The sequence below is a fragment of the Euprymna scolopes genome, chromosome 33, assembly GCF_053919585.1.
Source record: "Euprymna scolopes isolate OS-2025 chromosome 33, ASM5391958v1, whole genome shotgun sequence".
Classification (NCBI taxonomy): Eukaryota; Metazoa; Mollusca; class Cephalopoda; order Sepiida; family Sepiolidae; genus Euprymna; species Euprymna scolopes.
The window spans coordinates 6,968,247-6,990,636 of NC_136514.1; the positions used below are offsets into that span (position 1 = coordinate 6,968,247).

The window sequence follows — 22,390 nt, forward strand, 5'->3', positions numbered from 1 at the left end:
TTGAATAAGTTTCATTGATAACGAGCTCTTGTTCGCCGATATTGTTATCAAACAACCCAGCATTTAACGTATTGTATCAACAAAATATTAATTATGTTACGTGGACTTCCTTGAACATTTTTCACTGAAAAGTAAGCTCCTATTCTTCGATATTGTTAACAAAACAACACCACAAAAGAATATCACATATTGATATATTGTAGCAACAAAACATATTGCTAAGTTGCTTCCCTTGAAAATCTTTCATCGAAAAAAAAAAAAAAAAAAATCTTGTTTTTCAAGATTGCTTACAAAACCACAAAGAATAACATATATTGACAAAAATTTATTATTTATGCTTAGTTGTCTCCCTTGAACATTTTTATTAAAAAAAAAAAAAACGCTCTCATTCTCCGATATTATCATCAAAACCACCCAGCAGAAGGAATAACAGTAACACATATTGACGTATTTTATCAACAAGGAAGAACGTGAGCGAAACCGATTTTCTCCTATCGCCGATAAGGACTATGCTGAATGAATAACCTTAACAGCAGGGCAAACTGTTGTTGAACTGAAGAACATTTTATTTTAATTGCGTTTCTTAAATTTATTTTAAAATAAACGATTGAGCAATCAATCGCTTAAAATTAAACTTATATTGTCTGTTTGGTCTTTCCTGCTTATTCATAATATAACACAATTTTATAGCAAGCCCCACTCTCCCCAGCATGCATACCATAGATTTAACCGACACAAGTCAACTTCAAACAGACAGAAGTATATAGAAGCCAGAAGTAACTATAAGAACGAAATAGCGACAGCTAAGAGAGAATTTACTGAAGCCAACAAAAAACGTATCGAAGCACAGAAATTAGGAACCCGTGATTTCTGGAAAATCTACAACAGTGTAGTAAATAACGGGCAATCAACAATTCCCCCACTATCCAACAATCATGAGGTTGTTTGCTCAGTAACCGAGAAGGCTAACATGCTTGCTAGTCGGTTTGCCTCCAACTCCACACTGGACCTTGCTAACCACCCCCTCCCTGACTTTCTTTTGCGGACAGAAGCCACACTAGACGATCTGAAAATCACCCCTGCTCAGGTGCATGGTATCATAAGAAATCTTGACACTGCAAAAGCATGTGGACCTGATCTCATCCTGGCTGTGCTATTAAAAATGTGCTCCGCCGAAGTAGCTCCAGTTCTCTCCAAACTTTACAACAAATACCTTAATGAATCTTGCTTTCCTGCCTGCTGGAAAACTGCTTCTGTAGTACAAGTTTTCAAGAATTCTGGCGAAAGAACTGACCCAGTAAATTATCGCTCCATTAGCTTCCTCCCACTTTTCGCCAAAATATTTAGGACTATAATTAACCAAACTCTAGTCCATCACCTTACAGATGCTAAACTTCTGACTGACCAACAATATGGCTTTAGGCAAGCCCGTTCCACAGTAGACATCCTAACTGTAATCTCAGAATATATATACCATTCACTGGACAAAGCGGGGGAGGGTAGAGCAGCAGCTTTAGACATATCTAAAGCTTTTGACAGGATATGGCATGAAGGTCTTCTCAGGAAAATCAGATCATACGGTATCACTGGTAGAATACTTAACATAATTAAATCCTTCTTAGATAAGAGAAAAATCCAGATTGTCCTCGACGGTTGTACATCTAAACAATATGATATAAATGCGAGAGTGCCTCAGGGATCCATCCTTGGACCTCTATTATTCCTAATATTCATAAATGACTTCCCTGACAAAATTGTCTGTGAGATGGGTATATATGCTGATGACACCACGCTCTATAACAGACACGACAGGAAAACAAATGAACACATATCTAAAGAAATGGCAGAAACACTAGAGGATGACCTCCAATCTGTAGTGGAATGCGGACAAAAATGGATGGTCACGTTCAATGCTGCCAAGACTAAACTTGTTTCCTTCAATAATTACAAGAAACCTTCTGTATCACCAATACCAATGGCCAATGAATCTATCTGAAAATACATCTTTTAAACTCCTCGGCCTAACGTTCACAGGAAACATGAGTTGGAACAATTACATTGAGAGTGTTACCAGGTCCGCTGCGAGGAAGGTGGGTTCTTTCTACCGTGCTAGAAAGCTACTAACGCCTGAAAGTATCCTATACCTCTATAAGGCCACCATTCGCCCATGTATGGAGTATTGTTGTCATATTTGGGCTGGTGCATCTGCCACTAGTCTCTCGCCCCTAGACAAGGTTCAAAAGAGAGTCGCCAATCTGATAGGTCCTGAACTGTTATTTAAGCTTCAGCCTCTGTCACATCGACGAAATGTTGCATCCCTCTGTGTGTTCTACAAGTACTTTAATGGTGAATGCTCTGACGAACTGCAAGCACTTGTACCCCCTACATAGTACCCCTAATGCTTATGTCCCTGATACTACATCAAAGTGGCAATGTGCCTTGTTTGGGGTGAAAATGTAATAAAAAAAAAACACCACAAAAATTCCACGTGCAGGAACCCTTACAGTGGATATCCATAGTCTGTCAAGACTGAAGGAAACTATCATATATGTATACATTCTCGTGTAATAATGGTTTTGCTTAAGTGTGGGACTAAGGGAAATAACTCTAAGTAAAATTACTTTCCCTTATAGAAAATTGTCTTGATTTATTATATTTACGGTAAGGGACATAACTGTGAAGGACGTTAATTTTCAAATTATCTCCCTTAAGAAACGTCTTCGTAATTGCGTGTCAACCAGCAGTAATAATCATTTATTTTAATTTATAACTTAACCAAAGACAAAAAAAAAAACCCCCCAAAAAACAAAACAAAAGAAAAAAAAACAAAAAAACAAAACAAACAAACAAAAAAAAACAAAACAAACAAACAACAAAACAAAATATAAAAAAAACAACAAAAATAAACCTACAAAAACTCCACTCAACTCTAATATTTTCTCTAAAATTAAAAAAAAATAAATCTCATATTATAGGGAAATATATGCAGAACAGGAGACTTTGTTGATTTGGTCACATTGGAAGGACGGATAATAGTGCTCGAGTTAGTAGATGTAGAAATTTGGCAGTGATAAAGATGGATTTGAGAGAAAAAAGGATAAAGACTTTGGTTTGGAAGTCAATTTCTAAAAGCCCTCATACACATAGAATTACAAGATGTAATTGTTTTTTTTTTTTTAGTTTATCTGATTCAAGCTTTTCTTTAAGACTCACATTACACACCCATCGCAGCATTTCTCTTCATGGCAGAGAAAAATAAAAGAGAAAGAAAAGAAAAAGGAAATGAAAGAAAAAAGATGAAAAATATTGAGCGATTAGGAAATAAAACAAAAAGAAATGAAAGAAAAAATAAATTGAAAAATGAATAAATGAATAAAAACAAACGAAACGAAAAAGAAAAGGACGCCAACCATAATTTTAAACTTTCCTTAAAGAGATATTTCTCAATGTATATGGAAATAATATGTAACATTTTATTTTTTAATGTTTTTTTTTCACGGCTGTCAATTTGTTATTATATTGAATTTCAGTTTATCAACTTCTTCAAACGTTTAAGACTTTTTTTTTTTTTCTGGCATAAACATCGAATTTACAATTTAAGTGTCGGTACAAAACACAATCACACATAAAATAGGAAAATTATACGTTTCTGTACTTTTATATAAAATAATAAAGAATAATTATACTTTTATATCCTCCTCCTCCTCATTCTTCTTCTTCTCCTCCTCCTCCTGCTACTACTACTACTACTACTACTACTACTACTACTACTAACATAGAAGTCAATAAATTTATTATTCTTTATTATGTAAAAAGAATGTTTTCATTTTTTTTTTTAATTTTTCTTCTTTTTTTTTAGCTGGAGATGGGACATCCTATCAGATGCAAGACATTCCCTTATCTCATACATTCCAGCCGAGAGATCTTTTCAAGATTCTAAGTGCCCCTTTAAGTGTAATTGTTCGTATCTCTCTTGCACTTGGTTCACCAGGTATGAGGTAGTTTTTGAAATTCTTTTTCATGATTCCAGTTGCTTCCATAATTACTAGAATGATGGAGTTTTCCCTAAGATTCCAATTTCTTTTCATGTTCTACACAAGTATTTTGTTATCTTTTCTTGATTTTCACTTTATTCATCAAAGTTCTCAGAAACCAAGGGACTCATTTCTGGGGTTTAAACGTGATCCCTATATGAGAGGTGCATCTGCTACTAGTCTCTCACTCCTGGACAGGGTTCAAAAGAGAGTCGCTAACCTGATAGGTCCTGAACTGTCATCTAAGCTCCAGCCTCTGCCCCATCGACGAAATGTTGCACCTTCTGCCTTTTCTACAAGTATTTTAATGGTGAATGCTCTGACGAACTGCAAGCACTTGTACCCCCTTGACATAAACACTCCCGACAAACCCAACAAGCAGCTTAATCCCACCCCTACACAGTAGAGATCCCTAGGTGTAAGAAAGCCTTCTACTCTGATAGTTTCTTCCCCAGAACTGCTAGACTTTGGAACTCCCTTCCGGAATTCTGCTCTCCCAACTGTACTGACATGCAGAAGTTCAAGTGTAATGTGAACAGACATCTTGCTGCCTATCTCCATAACATCCCTGCAACTTATGTCCCCGATAGTAGCCCCCTACTTCAAAGTAGCACTGTGCCTTGTTTGGGGTGAAAATTAAAAAAAAAAAAAAAGAAAAAAAAAGATACATAGCTGTTTGAATATTCCATTAAAGTTCTTCTTTAACCTTTCAAACATTGAATTAGTAAAGAAATCGAGAACATAATTTTCCTCTCCACTAATTGACCATTTAAATATGTTAAAGTATATAGTTTTTTTTTTTATCTCTTGGGTTTATTGGATTTCAGGACAAGAATTCCTCTTGTCTGGTGGAGTATCCAGTTCCGTGCTGTTACTTGAGATAACATCACTTGGAGTAGGTGCACCATCTATGATATAAATAAATAGGTGAAAATATGTACTAGCAGAATACCCAGCATCACTTGGGATTGGATGAGATAGGTTGAAATATGGACTAGCAGAATACCTGGCGTCCCCTGGGATTGGATAAGACAGGTTGATATATGTACTTGCAGGCGACGGATTTTCATGATGTCAGTATCATTTTGAAGCTCGACCCTTTGGACGACAAATATCGAAAAATTGGCCAAAAATATTAATTCTTTTATCCTCAACTTGGCAGTTTTATACAGGGAGGGGTCGATATTTTCGCTAAAACTTTTTCCAAGTCATTCAACCCTCGCGTTCACGATGTCGCTTAAAAGGCATTATTTCGACTGCCCGTGACGTCACAACCACGGAAGGCCCATCTGTAAAACAGTTTGTTTCTTTTCATCTCTTTTTCCTCTGGCGTGTTATGGGTTGGAGCCTGCTTACTACTCCTATTTTATTTTTATTTTTATTTTTATTTTTATTTTTGCGCAATTTTCCTTTCTTTTTGTTTGCTCAACCAACAGCCACACACACACACACACACACACACACACACACACACACACACACACACACACACACACACACACACACACACACACACACACTTTCTTTTCTGCCTTCGTGTCACAGGTTCGAGCCTGCCTGCCTGCCTACTACAACTTTTTTTTTTTGTGCAACACACACCTCCAAATACCCGGGCAACGCCGGGCACCCAGGCTAGTTCATTATAAAAGCAAGCGTGGGTTAACTATACCAAGGAGATTTTATTTCGGCTGCGAATACTATTAATATGTGATTTTGAATATTTAGTCATGGTTTAATAGTAGCAAAAAATATCCTCATGCCAGGTTGTCCTAACAAACATCTGTACAGAGAAACCTTAGATACTCGAGGACAGTGTCTAGTCAAGTTTCCCTGCAAGTATGTTCCAGTTTATGAATTTTTAATTTTTTAAATGAAATCAAAATAGAATAAACAGTGGCAGTAGTTATGACCCAACAGGTCACTGGTATGTTCCGTATTTAATGAGAGAAAATTTGTAAAACTCATTTTAAATATAAAAAATTAATCATCAAAATTTGTAAAACTCATTTTAAATATCAAAAATTAATCATTGAAATTTGTAAAACTCATTTTAAATATAAAAAATTAATCATCGAAATTTGTAAAACTCATTTTAAATATAAAAAAATAATCATCAAAATTTGTAAAACTCATTTTAAATATAAAAAATTAATCATCGAAATTTGTAAAACTCATTTTAAATATAAAAAATTAATCATCAAAATTTGTAAAACTCATTTTAAATATAAAAAGTTAATCCTCAAAATTTGTAAAACTCATTTTAAATATAAAAAAGTTAATCATCGAAATTTGTAAAAATCATTTTAAATATAAAAAATTAATCATCGAAATTTGTAAAACTCATTTTAAATATAAAAAATTAATCATCAAAATTTGTAAAACTCATTTTAAATATAAAAAATTAATCATCAAAATTTGTAAAACTCATTTTAAATATAAAAAATTAATCATCAAAATTTGTAAAACTCATTTTAAATATAAAAAGTTAATCATCAAAATTTGTAAAACTCATTTTAAATATAAAAAATTAATCATCGAAATTTGTAAAACTCATTTTAAATATAAAAAGTTAATCATAAAAATTTGTAAAACTAATTTTAAATATAAAAAATTAATCATCGAAATTTGTAAAACCCATTTTAAATATAAAAAGTTAATCATCGAAATTTGTAAAACTCATTTTAAATATAAAAAATTAATCATCGAAATTTGTAAAACTAATTTTAAATATAAAAAAGTTAATCATCCAAATTTGTAAAACCCATTTTAAATATAAAAAAGTTTATCATCAAAATTAATAAAACTCATTTTAAATATAAAAAATTAATCATTGAAATTTGTAAAACTCATTTTAAATATAAAAAATTAATCATCGAAATTTGTAAAACTCATTTTAAATATAAAAAATTAATCATCGAAATTTGTAAAACTCATTTTAAATATAAAAAGTTAATCATCAAAATTTGTAAAACTCATTTTAAATATAAAAAATTAATCATCAAAATTTGTAAAACTAATTTTAAATATAAAAAGTTAATCCTCAAAATTTGTAAAACTCATTTTAAATATAAAAAAGTTAATCATCGAAATTTGTAAAAATCATTTTAAATATAAAAAATTAATCATCAAAATTTGTAAAAATCATTTTAAATATAAAAAATTAATCATCGAAATTTGTAAAACTCATTTTAAATATAAAAAATTAATCATCAAAATTTGTAAAACTCATTTTAAATATAAAAAATTAATCATCAAAATTTGTAAAACTCATTTTAAATATAAAAAGTTAATCATCAAAATTTGTAAAACTCATTTTAAATATAAAAAATTAATCATCGAAATTTGTAAAACTCATTTTAAATATAAAAAGTTAATCATCAAAATTTGTAAAACTCATTTTAAATATAAAAAGTTAATCATCAAAATTTGTAAAACTCATTTTAAATATAAAAAATTAATCATCAAAATTTGTAAAACTCATTTTAAATATAAAAAGTTAATCATCAAAATTTGTAAAACTCATTTTAAATATAAAAAATTAATCATCAAAATTTGTAAAACTCATTTTAAATATAAAAAATTAATCATCGAAATGTGTAAAACTCATTTTAAATATAAAAAATTAATCATCAAAATTTGTAAAACTCATTTTTAATATAAAAAATTAACCATCAAAATTTGTAAAACTCATTTTAAATATCAAAAATTAATCATCAAAATTTGTAAAACTCATTTTAAATATAAAAAATTAATCATCAAAATTTGTAAAACTCATTTTAAATATAAAAAATTAATCATCAAAATTTGTAAAACTCATTTTAAATATAAAAAGTTAATCATCAAAATTTGTAAAACTCATTTTAAATATAAAAAGTTAATCATCAAAATTTGTAAAACTCATTTTAAATATAAAAAATTAATCATCAAAATTTGTAAAACTCATTTTAAATATAAAAAATTAATCATCAAAATTTGTAAAACTCATTTTAAATATAAAAAGTTAATCATCAAAATTTGTAAAAATCATTTTAAATATAAAAAGTTAATCATCAAAATTTGTAAAACTCATTTTAAATATAAAAAGTTAATCATCAAAATTTGTAAAACTCATTTTAAATATAAAAAATTAATCATCAAAATTTGTAAAAATCATTTTAAATATAAAAAATTAATCATCAAAATTTGTAAAACTCATTTTAAATATAAAAAATTAATCATCAAAATTTGTAAAACTCATTTTAAATATAAAAAGTTTATCATCAAAATTAATAAAACTCATTTTAAATATAAAAAATTAATCATCGAAATTTGTAAAACTCATTTTAAATATAAAAAATTAATCATCGAAATTTGTAAAACTCATTTTAAATATAAAAAATTAATCATCGAAATTTGTAAAACTCATTTTAAATATAAAAAGTTAATCATCAAAATTTGTAAAACTCATTTTAAATATAAAAAATTAATCATCAAAATTTGTAAAACTCATTTTAAATATAAAAAGTTAATACTCAAAATTTGTAAAACTCATTTTAAATATAAAAAATTAATCATCAAAATTTTTAAAACTCATTTTAAATATAAAAAGTTAATCCTCAAAATTTGTAAAACTCATTTTAAATATAAAAAAGTTAATCATCAAAATTTGTAAAAATCATTTTAAATATAAAAAATTAATCATCAAAATTTGTAAAAATCATTTTAAATATAAAAAGTTAATCATCAAAATTTGTAAAACTCATTTTAAATATAAAAAATTAATCATCGAAATTTGTAAAACTCATTTTAAATATAAAAAATTAATCATCAAAATTTGTAAAACTCATTTTAAATATAAAAAGTTAATCATCAAAATTTGTAAAACTCATTTTAAATATAAAAAATTAATCATCAAAATTTGTAAAACTCATTTTAAATATAAAAAATTAATCATCGAAATTTGTAAAACTCATTTTAAATATAAAAAGTTAATCATCAAAATTTGTAAAACTCATTTTAAATATAAAAAATTAATCATCAAAATTTGTAAAACTAATTTTAAATATAAAAAGTTAATCATCAAAATTTGTAAAACTCATTTTAAATATAAAAAAGTTAATCATCGAAATTTGTAAAACTCATTTTAAATATAAAAAATTAATCATCAAAATTTGTAAAACTCATTTTAAATATCAAAAATTAATCATCAAAATTTGTAAAAATCATTTTAAATATAAAAAGTTAATCATCAAAATTTGTAAAACTCATTTTAAATATAAAAAATTAATCATCAAAATTTGTAAAACTCATTTTAAATATAAATAGTTAATCATCAAAATTTGTAAAACTCATTTTAAATATAAAAAGTTAATCATCAAAATTTGTAAAACTCATTTTAAATATAAAAAATTAATCATCAAAATTTGTAAAACTCATTTTAAATATAAAAAGTTAATCATCAAAATTTGTAAAACTCATTTTAAATATAAAAAATTAATCATCAAAATTTGTAAAACTCATTTTAAATATAAAAAATTAATCATCAAAATGTGTAAAACTCATTTTAAATATAAAAAATTAATCATCAAAATTTGTAAAACTCATTTTAAATATAAAAAATTAACCATCAAAATTTGTAAAACTCATATTAAATATAAAAAATTAATCATCAAAATTTGTAAAACTCATTTTAAATATAAAAAATTAGTCATCAAAATTTGTAAAAATCATTTTAAATATAAAAAATTAATCATCAAAATTTGTAAAACTCATTTTAAATATAAAAAATTAATCATCAAAATTTGTAAAACTCATTTTAAATATAAAAAGTTAATCATCAAAATTTGTAAAACTCATTTTAAATATAAAAAATTAATCATCAAAATTTGTAAAACTCATTTTAAATATAAAAAATTAATCATCAAAATTTGTAAAACTCATTTTAAATATAAAAAATTAATCATCAAAATTTGTAAAAATCATTTTAAATATAAAAAATTAATCATCAAAATTTGTAAAAATCATTTTAAATATAAAAAATTAATCATCAAAATTTGTAAAAATCATTTTAAATATAAAAAATTAATCATCAAAATTTGTAAAACTCATTTTAAATATCAAAAATTAATCATCGAAATGGATTTTTTGCAATAAAATAAATTTTACCTTCACTTTCATTGCTTGGAGACGGATCAACTTTTTCATACAGATCCCTAAGGCTTTGATTCATAACGAGGGAATATTGTCCATGGTTGTTCAGTGAAATGGGTTTGCTCGATTTGCTGTCATCTAGAAAAACATGAAAACAATGAAATTTACAAAGATAAACTAAATAAAAATCACATGGATGAAAAAAATAATAAAAATTACATGGATAAAACAAATTAAATAATAAAAATCACATGGATAAAACAAATAAAATAAGAAAAATCATATTGATAAAAAAATTAAATAATAAAAATCATATTGATAAAACAAATAAAATAATAAAAATCCCATGGATAAAACAAATTAAATAAGAAAAATCCCATGGATAAAACAAATAAAATAAGAAAAATCACATGTATAAAACAAATAAAATAATAAAAATCACATGGATAAAACAAATAAAATAAGAAAAATCACATGTATAAAACAAATAAAATAATAAAAATCACATGGATAAAACAAATTAAACAATAAAAATCACATGGATAAAACAAATTAAACAATAAAAATCACATGGATAAAACAAATTAAATAATAAAAATCACATGGATAAAACAAATAAAATAATAAATATCACATGGATAAAACAAATAAAATAAGAAAAATAACATGTATAAAACAAATTAAATAATAAAAATCACATGGATAAAACAAATTAAATAATAAAAATCACATGTATAAAACAAATAAAATAATAAAAATCACATGTATAAAACAAATAAAATAATAAAAATCACATGTATAAAACAAATAAAATAATTAAAATCACATGTATAAAACAAATTAAATAATAAAAATCACATGTATAAAACAAATAAAATAATAAAAATCACATGGATGAAACAAATTTAATAATAAAAATCACATGTATAAAACAAATTAAATAATAAAAATTACATGGTTAAAACAAATTAAATAATAAAAATCACATGTATAAAACAAATTAAATAATAAAAATCACATGGATAAAACCAATTAAATAATAAAAATCACATGTATAAAACAAATAAAATAATAACAATCACATGGATAAAACAAATAAAATAATAACAATCACATTGATAAAACAAATAAAATAATAAAAATCACGTACATAAAACAAATAAAATAATAAAAATCACATGGATAAAACAAATTAAATAATAAAAATCACATGGATAAAACAAATTAAATAATAAAAACCACATGGATAAAACAAATTAAATAATAAAAATCACATGTATAAAACAAATTAAATAATAAAAATCACATGTATAAAACAAATTAAATAATAAAAATCACATGTATAAAACAAATAAAATAAGAAACATCACATGTATAAAACAAATAAAATAATAAAAATCACATGGATAAAACAAATAAAATAAGAAAAATCACATGTATAAAACAAATAAAATAATAAAAATCACATGGATAAAACAAATTAAACAATAAAAATCACATGGATAAAACAAATTAAACAATAAAAATCACATGGATAAAACAAATTAAATAATAAAAATCACATGGATAAAACAAATAAAATAATAAATATCACATGGATAAAACAAATAAAATAAGAAAAATAACATGTATAAAACAAATTAAATGATAAAAATCACATTGATAAAACAAATTAAATAATAAAAATCACATGTATAAAACAAATAAAATAATAAAAATCACATGTATAAAACAAATAAAATAATAAAAATCACATGTATAAAACAAATTAAATAATAAAAATCACATGTATAAAACAAATAAAATAATAAAATCACATGGATGAAACAAATTTAATAATAAAAATCACATGGATAAAACAAATAAAATAATAAAAATCACATGGATAAAACAAATTAAATAATAAAAATCACATGGATAAAACAAATTAAATAATAAAAATCACATGGATAAAACAAATTAAATAATAAAAATCACATGTATAAAACAAATTAAATAATAAAACTCACATGGATAAAACAAATTAAATAATAGAAATCACATGGATAAAACAAATTAAATAATAAAAATCATATGGATAAAACAAATTAAATAATAAAAATCACATGGATAAAACAAATTAAATAATAAAAATCACATGGATAAAACAAATTAAATAATAAAAATCACATGTATAAAACAAATTAAATAATAAAAATCACATGTATAAAACAAATTAAATAAGAAAAATTACATGTATAAAACAAATTAAATAAGAAAAATCCCATGGATAAAACAAATAAAATAAGAAAAATCACATGTATAAAACAAATAAAATAATAAAAATCACATGGATAAAACAAATAAAATAAGAAAAATCACATGTATAAAACAAATAAAATAATAAAAATCACATGGATAAAACAAATTAAACAATAAAAATCACATGGATAAAACAAATTAAACAATAAAAATCACATGGATAAAACAAATTAAATAATAAAAATCACATGGATAAAACAAATAAAATAATAAATATCACATGGATAAAACAAATAAAATAAGAAAAATAACATGTATAAAACAAATTAAATAATAAAAATCACATGGATAAAACAAATTAAATAATAAAAATCACATGTATAAAACAAATAAAATAATAAAAATCACATGTATAAAACAAATAAAATAATAAAAATCACATGTATAAAACAAATAAAATAATTAAAATCACATGTATAAAACAAATTAAATAATAAAAATCACATGTATAAAACAAATAAAATAATAAAAATCACATGGATGAAACAAATTTAATAATAAAAATCACATGTATAAAACAAATTAAATAATAAAAATTACATGGTTAAAACAAATTAAATAATAAAAATCACATGGATAAAACAAATTAAATAATAAAAATCACATGTATAAAACAAATTAAATAATAAAAATCACATGGATAAAACAAATTAAATAATAAAAATCACATGGATAAAACAAATAAAATAATAAAAATCACATGGATAAAACAGATTAAATAATAAAAATCACATGTATAAAACAAATTAAATAATAAAAATCACATGGATAAAACAAATAAAATAAGAAAAATCACATGGATAAAACAAATATAAGTATAAAATTACATAGATAAAACAAATTAAATAAAACTAAATAAAATATGAATGAAATAACTTAATAAATATCATCCAACCAATCGTTACATTTTCCTTGACCGCGCTTCTACACTATTTCGAAAATCGTAAAACTGAATTTCACATGAAAAGAATGGTATCGACCTGTTCCTCATATATTTAAGATGACTATATCCAAAAATTACGAATATCGATTAGGTAGAAAATAATTTATCAAAGAAAAATAGAATCGTAAGACACAGAAGAGTTCAAAAGGGAGGTAATTTTACGTTTTGATTTAAACAAAATGGCGGCAATTGTTCATCTGCTAAAACGATTAAAGTTGAGTTTTTTGATAATTCAGTAATATTCAGGTAATTTCGACTACATAATTTGGAAACTACCATCGTAATTATTAGAATTGACAAAAAAAAGCAGTTGAAACAATTTTTGTTTTTATCTGAAAACTCCATTTATCGACTACAAAATCCTGTCCCAATTCTGTAGAAGCACCGCCTTGATAGACCATCGCATCTGTTTTAGCACTACTTGAACACTCCAGCTACATGTAGAGCTTTTGGGTACAATGATGATGTCATAAGATTAAATTTGAACAGTACAGGAAGTTGTATGCAGAACAGGAGACTTCGATGTTATGGTCACATAATGAAAGAATAGATGAGAGTTCTTGTGTTAGTAGATGTAGAACAGTTGAGGTAGCAGGATCAGTTCAGAGAAAAAATAGGAGGAAGTGATAAGGATGGATTTGAGAGAAATGAAGAACTGGCCAGAGATAGATTAGTTTGGAAATTTATAAAATACGTCCAATACATTCTAGCATATGAAACAGATGCTAAACCAAATATGATGATGGTGGTGATGATGATGATGATGATGAAGATGATGAAGATGATGGTGATGATGGTGATGATGAAGATAAAGTACAAGAAAGAAGAGAACAACTAATCTAACAACTTTCTTATTGATTGATTAATTGATTGATTGGTTTTACGGCATATCAACCTATGTGGTCATTTAATGCCGGAGTCCTTTTTTTTTTTTTTTTAACTTTTTTTGTTGGGAGGGGGGGGGGGAAATGACTTTTTCAGCCTTTCCTCCCTTTTTTTATAAAATTGAACTAAGAAATTAAATGTATTTATACATGGATGTGTATATTTGGGTGACTTTAAATTTCCTTAAATTTTCTGATATAAATTTACTTTCCTTAGGTATGCTAGAATATTTGCTGAGTTGACCTTTTCAAAAAAGTCTTCCATATTGCTTTCTGTATAATATAATTTTCTAGTTGGGGCAAGGTCATTACACCCAACTAGGATATGTTTTACTGTGAGTGTCTCCTGGCATGGGATGTACTCTGGCGCCGATTCTCCATTTAGTATATAAGAATGAGTAAAGTTGGTGTGTCCTATGCGCAGCCGAGTCAGTATCACATCTTCTCGGCGTGATCTCTTGATGTCCGGACATCGTTCCTTAAGTTCAGGTTTGATTGAGTATAATTTGTTGCCCTCTTGCTGACTCCACCGCAGTTGCCATTTTTCCTGTATGTATGTTTTTATCTGGGGTCTAAGATCAGTATGTGGAATCTTAAAATTGTCAGTTGGAAGGTGAGAAGATCTTTTTGCAGCTGTATCTGACCTGTCATTGCCTTTGATCCCCACATGGCTGGGGATCCAGACAAGAATAATGTTTTTAGTAGTTGAAAGGATATTGATTTTTTCTATTAATTTTGTTGTTAGTGGATTTTCTTGTTTTTGATTTTGTATAGATAATAGGACTGATAGAGAATCTGTGAGAATGATGAAGTTTTTGGTGGTTTCCTCTGAAATTATGTTGAGTGCTAGATCGATAGCTATAGTCTCTGCAGTGAATATAGATGCTTCATTTTGAAGATTTCTCTTCATTGTGGTTTTATGGTACGTTGCTGCACATCCAGTGTGATTGTTGCTTTTAGACCCGTCTGTGTAGATAAAGGTGTAGTCTGAATATTGTAATTTTAAATGTTGAAGTTCGTCGTGGTATTCAATAGGGTTTGTGGTAGATTTGGACTTTTTGTTTAGGTTGAGTTTTATTTCAACTTGTTTCATGGTCCATGGGGGTGTTTTAGGCAGTATGAAGTTGTGAATGCTGGAGATTGGAATTTTCGATTCTTCAATGCTTTCCTTCATTCGGAGCCCGAACGTTTTGATAGTTTTTCTTCTCATGTTAAAGAGTTCTTCATATTTAGGATAGAAGGTACATTGGTATGCAGGGTTGTTTGGGCAAGACTTCAGTTTCAGTAAATATTGAAGGGCTAACTTTTCTCGCCTTAGATCTAGTGGGGGTTCGTGTGCTTCCGTGTATAGACTGTTCACGGGGGAAGTTCTGTATGCTCCTAGGGCCAATCTTAGGCCAGTATGGTGAATAGGGTCTAGGCTTTTTATATATGATGTTCGGGTTGATCCATATATGAAACAACCGTAGTCTAGCTTTGAGCGGACTAGTGCTCTGTAAAGTTTAAGGAGTGTTTCCCTGTCTGCACCCCAATCGGTATGTGCTACCACTCTCAAAAGATTTACAGCTTTGTTACATTTTTTTTTCAGATAGTTTATGTGTGGGATGAATGTTAACTTTTTGTCAAATAAAATCCCTAAGAATTTGTACTGGTCAGTAACGGGTATGGGCATTCCTTCCATGGTTAGGATAGGATCATTATGCATGTTCTTTAGTTTGCAGAAATGCATGCATTTCGTTTTTCTTTTGGAGAATCTAAATCCATTCTCTTCCGTCCATCTCATTACTTTGTTTAAGCACAATTGAAGCTTCCTTTCTATTATAGATATATATCTAGATCTACAGCATATTAGGAAGTCATCCACATATAGGGAGCAATCTACCCCAGGGTTAAGGTTTTTTACAATGTTGTTAATTCGGATACTGAACAGGGTCACTGACAGTATACTCCCTTGAGGTACTCCATTCTCTTGTTCTTTCAAGTCCGAGAGAGCTGTGCCAACCTTTATTCTGAACCGTCTATTTTTTAAAAAATTTTCAATAAAAATTGGCATTCTGCCTTTTAGTCCAAGCGCCTTCAGATCCCTTGTAACACCGTACTTCCACACAGTATCGTAGGCTTTTTCCATGTCAAAAAACACTGCTGTTAAATGTTCCTTCCTTACAAAGGCTTCTCTGATGAAGGTTTCAAGTCTGACTATGTGGTCTATTGAACTTCGGTTTTTCCTGAATCCTGTTTGAAATTCTGTAATAAGATTCTCTGTTTCCAGGAACCAGATTAGTCTTTTGTTTATAATCCTTTCCATGGTCTTACAAATGCAGCTTGTTAGAGCTATTGGCCTGAAATTCAATGGATCTGAGACGTTACTTGATTGGGATTGGATGTTTGAGTTTTCAGATTTGGGGATTGGTATTATTGTGGCCTCTTTCCAGGTCTCCGGTACGTTTCCACTGGACCATATAATATTGAAAATTTCAAGTAGGTATTTCATTGAGGCTTCTGGAAGTTTTTTGAGGATTTCATATGGAATTTCATCGGGCCCTGTAGCTGTGTCATGGGATTTGGTTAGCGATTCTTTTAATTCAGGCAAGGTAAGAGGTTGGTTGTATTTTTCAGTATTTTGTGATTTAAATAGAATTTTCTTTTTCTCTTCCTTTTCTCTAATCTTTTTGAATTTCTCTGTTTGTCTGTCACATGATGAAAGTTTTGATAAATTATCTGCCAGGTTATTGGAAATGTCTTTTTGATCAGTGTATGTTTTGTTGCCTTTAGAGATGTGGGATATTGGTGTACTACTACACTTTCCTTCTATTTTCCTCATCATGTTCCAAACTGTTTTCGCCTTGGTATTCACATTAATTTTGGATATATAATTTCTCCAGGTTGTTCTTTTGGATTCCTTTATGATTCGTCTGGCTTTTGCTCTGTTGTTTTTGAAGAAATCCAGATTTTCGCTTGTTGGATACTTTTCGAATTTTCTCAAGGCAGCTCGTCGAGCTCTGATGGCTTTTCTGCATTCTTTTGTGAACCAAGGTTTGTTGTGATTGTTGGTTTTGGTTGTTTTCGGTATGGTATTATTTGCTATGTTTGTGAGTGTTTTAATGAAGTAATTCAAATGGTCATCTTCATCATTCTTTTCGATAATTAATTGGTTTTTGCACTGTTCCTGGAAGTCTTCCCAATCCGCTTTATGTAGGTTCCATTTGGGTGTTTTTTGTTCAGTGCTAGTACTTAGACTTTCCAGGATGATTGGGAAATGATCACTCCCACAGGTGTCATTGTGTACTTTCCAGTCATAGTCCATATATATGGAAGGATCACATAAGGTAAGGTCAATGGCGGTGAAAGTACCTGTTGCTGGGTACATATAGGTGTAGTTTTGATTATTAAGGAGGCATAGATTATTTTTATTTATTATGTTTTCTATTTCTTTTCCTTTTTTATTTGTTTCTTTACTTCCCCATATAACATTGTGACTGTTGAGATCTCCTAGTAGAAAAAAGGGTTTAGGGAGTTGTTTTATTAATTGAGTTATCTCAGTTTCGTTGATTGTATCTTTTGGAGGGATGTATATTGAGCAAAGTGTTATAGTTCTATGTAGAGTCACTGAAACTGCAATTGCTTGCAAGTTTGTGTTTATATTTATTTGTCTGTGAGGGACTTCATTCTTCACAAGTATTGATGTGCCTCCAGAAGCTCTGTCCGTATCTTTATTTATGTAGTTGTAACATGTGTAGTGTTTTATGTTGATGGTATTATTTTCTTTCAGAAAGGTCTCCTGTAGACAGACAAGTGCTGGGCTCATATTTGTTATTAATAATGTGAGTTCATTTTGGTTTGCTTTTATCCCTCTGATATTCCATTGTAATATTTTGTTCATCATTTGGAATTGTGTTCAACTTCCATCGTCTCCAATCCCTCAAATCTATTTTCTGTCGGAGTCCCTGTTCGAGATATAGATCGGGATCTTTCTTTTCCTGTTTTTTTTTTTTTTTTTTTTTTTTTTTTTGTCTGGGGGGATTTTTGATTCTTTTCTGGCTTGTGATGTGTTTGATGGTTGTTCGGTTGTTTTTGTAGAAATGGTTTGTGGTTTTGTTTCTTTTTGTGGTTCAGTAGTGTCTTTACTTAATATTATCCTTGGATTGGTTGCAGACATTGCACTATTCATTTTCCTCATTTCTTCTAATAGTTCTTTCATTTCCTTTATTAGTTTGCTTAGGACATCAATTTTCTTGTCAGTTGTATCCGTTACATGTATATGACCATTTTGATTGTTGATTGGATTAGTTTTTTTTGTTGCATCTGCATATGTTTTAGTTTCGATGATTTTCCTGGCCTCTGGGTAGGATATATTCTTTATATGTTTTAGTTTGGTCACTTCTTTTTCTCTTTTCCATATTTCGCAATATCTAGAGCCAGCGCCATGGTTTCCCAGGCAGTTGGCACACTTGAAATCTTTTCTGCAGTCAATGTGTGGGCCACTTTCTCCACATCTTCCACACACTGGTAATCGTGTGCACCGATCTTGATGGTGTCCAAACTTCTGGCACTTGAAGCATTGGAGGGGGTTTGGAATATAAATTTCTACATTTATTTTCATATATCCGATTTTCACTTCTTTGGGTATGGTGAGGGAATCGAAAGTTAGTATATATGTATTGGTATCGATTTTCTCACCGTTTTTTTTTAATTTGAACTCTGCGAACATCTAACACATTCTGTTTCTGTAAGTTTGTCCGGATTTCCTCCAAGGGACAAAGTGCAAGTTCGTGGCTTTTCACTACTCCTTTGCAGGTATTTAGGGTTGGATGTCTGTAGCATTTGACTTTGATGTTTTCAAATAATTTTAGTTTCAATATTTCTTTAGTTTGTTCTTCGTTATGGGTTTCTATTAGTAGGCTGCCGTTAAATTGTTTTTTAATAGACTTTGGTTTCAGAGTTTTAAGATTTTTTTCAATTTTAAAAGGTGATAGTTTGCTCAAAGGAGTTTCCTCCATTGATTCTATTACTACGAATGTTGAGTTCCTTGGTTTTATCGTCTCTTCGTCAGAGCTACTGATGTCAGAGACATCAGAGTGGGTTCTCTTTGGGTGGTTGGGTGGTTTTGGGGAGGAATAAGCCATATATTTTGTTTTCTTTTTTCGTCATCTTCGTTCCCCACCCACCTCGGAGTCCTATTTGGGAAGAGCCTGGGGGGAAACCCATTCGCCCAGCCTCTACAGGGATACAATGATGATATAACCGACTTTGGTGGTATCATAATGATTATCTGTTCTCTCTTGATATTGCTATGGGATCTGTAGCAATCCTAAGGGGTTTACAGCCTCGTCATCGATATTCACACCTAATCGATTGACCCTCAGCCACCGCTTTCCATCATATATTAGGGAGTAGGGTTATTTGTGGGAGAGGGGGGATGTGTTGTATTAGTAGTGAGTTTTTGGAATGGGCAATATATGGTGGGGCTTGGCGTGACTGGCCGATTGGTCGGATCGGGCCTCTCCGACCGCCCGTCTAATCGAAGTAAGGGCCAAAGTAATGTGTTGCGGTGCCTAAACTTCTATGTATCCTGGTTTAGGTTCGCTCAATCACCAGGATCACGTCCTAAGACTTTACGGGTAGCAACCCACGGCTAACTGGTTGCCCCATTGAGGGATTTTTACCCTCTGCAGGGGGGCAGTCGGTTTGTTCTCATGCCCTACCGACAGGGCAAAAAAATAAATAAATAGATAATTTAATAGAATATATTTGTTTTCTTTTTCTTTCTTTTTTTGTTGTTTCTTTTCCTTTTTAAAATCTGTTTCTATTTAACCCATAGTTGGAACCCTAACAGGTACTACCACTCCGGGTCAGGGTGGACCTGGGAGCAATGGCAATTAAGAGGTGGCTCCACACTCCCCAAGCCCGTAAGCTGGACCTCACCATCGGATGTAGTTTAAGGTCATATTCAGGACCGGGAGTAAGGTAGGAAAAAATAAAATAAAAAGGGGGGGGGGGAATAGGCTGTTGTTTTTGTTTTTGGTTTTGCAGAACATAATTAAGTTTTACAAAAAAGATCAGAAAACAAAAAAAAACGTCAATGTAGGTGCATTTCGTCTCAGGAAGCCACAGGGCAGCCTGATCTGGTAGCACCAGACAACTTTCTTAACCAGCATCCAATTAAACAGTCCTTAAAAAGCAACTCGAGGATTTGGCAATTCAAATATATAACAAATAACTATTACCAAAGGCAAGATAAGTTACTCTTCTACCTACCTGGATAAGTTTTGTATGGTTTAACTTATTTTAAATCTTTTATTCAGTTCAAAAAAAAAAAGTAGTATTGAGTTGCTAAATTTAACAGATAACAATATGGCCGACAAGAACATACCATCTTTGGAGCGTCAGTAATTGCTTAAATCACGAAAACAAAACAATGATAGAAATTCACCCAATAAATGTCACGGTGATTTCTATCACTATTTTTTTTCGAGTTTTGAGATATTACTGACAATCCCAAGACGGCATGTTCTTGTCGGCCATGTTGTCATTGGTTTAACTTACCAACTCAACACTACTTGTTTTTTTGAATGGAATAAAAACATTGAAATATATTAAAACACACAAAAGTAGAAGTGAGAAGGAGTAGGAGTCGAAGAAGTGAGAAGGAGTAGGAGTCGAAGAAGTGAGAAGGAGTAGAAGAAGTGAGAAGGAGTAGGAGTAGGAGGAGTGAGAAGGAGTAGGAGTAGAAGTCAGAGGAAAGAATTGTACTCCCTTATAAATCTTGTAATAACTTGGCATTCTTCAGATGCTGCACTTTAATTTCTTGTTCTCTGTCAGTGGAGGAGAAATCCTTCACGACTGAGACAATTTTTATTTTTGTTCCTTTTCTCCACGTTAAAACACGACCCTGGTGTCTAACTCTGTCCCGTGGGGAGGCATTGTAAATAGGAACTTGACATACCAAGAGGGAAATTAGTAATAATTTTGACCATCAACGAAACTCATCCTGCCTTGACAGAGTTCAAAACCGACTTTGAAACCTAGTAGATGATATTTTCTTCCCTTCCTTGCAACCTTTTTTTCCCACAGAAGAGATATTGCAAGCCTGTCTTTGCCCTATCGTTATTTTCATGGTGGATGCTCGTCTGAGCTTCAATCTATAGTTCTCCCCTTAACAGACTTTCATAAAAGCATTGGTCTAGCTGAAACCACTATCAACAATTTCTCCCACTCTCTATCCATGCCTAAATCTAAACACAGATTCCCAGGAATGCCCGCCTGTGGGACACTGTTCCACTGGACTGCTTCCTATTAACAACTACATTCTAAACTCGGTTGCATTGTGGAATTATATATATATATATATATATATATAAAAAAAAAAAAAACTAGAATCATAAAAACGAAGAGAAACAGCATCCAAGTCATGCTAATATTTGTTTATGAAATAGTTTGTTAATTTTTACCTCGGATATTTTGCGGCAATATTCGGAAGAGACGATATCCGGATTTTCCTAAAGAGTTGCTCAACCAATCGGAAACTTCTTGACCGCAATCAAGTCCATTAACTCTGCATAAATTATAAATTAATGTGTTAGAATGAAGTACATTATAAAAATATGTAATTGGAAAAAAGTTTTCATAATTATGATAACTAATTTAATGATACACACTTTTAAGATCTTTTTTTCAACTAACAGCACCGTTGAAACCTTTACAGTGTCCGTGAATGAAAAAAAAAAAAAAAAAGCGATAGTTCTGTTTGTGCTGATCTTGCTTGTTTTTCACAAACATTTAGTGATCTCCTCCCGTTCCAAAGAAGAAAAAAAAAGCAGCACGATCAATTTTTTTTATTCATACATTTGTGCCTAAATATAACACAAATGGTACTTGTACAGTTTAATCAAGTCATTAAAAAAATGAAAATATCGAGAAAAGGTTATATATTGTACGTATCCATTATGGAATGAAGTTCTCTGAAAAAATTTTTTTTTTCACTTAATTTGATCAAGTATTTTTTTTTATTTTATTTATTTTTTTTTAACGGCGAAAAAAAAATTTCTTATGATACCGAGCAAAAGGTAGCCATGTTTCGATTTTTAGGAAGAAAAGCTAGT

General features: G+C 29.2%; 1 protein-coding gene across 2 annotated transcripts in view; it reads right to left on the bottom strand.

Moving 5' to 3' along the window:
- The window catches only part of LOC145258135 (molybdenum cofactor sulfurase-like), a 1,297,067-nt gene that overhangs the window by 11,747 nt on the left and 1,262,930 nt on the right, over window positions 1-22,390 (bottom strand). Inside the window, exons 11-12 of one of the 2 annotated variants that reach the window (XM_080115879.1) lie at window positions 21,740-21,843; window positions 10,179-10,301 (exon numbers count right to left, since the gene is read on the bottom strand). In XM_080115879.1, the coding sequence (XP_079972005.1) occupies window positions 10,179-10,301; window positions 21,740-21,843 (227 nt within the window). The remainder of the gene's footprint in view (window positions 1-10,178; window positions 10,302-21,739; window positions 21,844-22,390) is intronic. The other variant, XM_080115880.1, reaches the window with a different exon arrangement.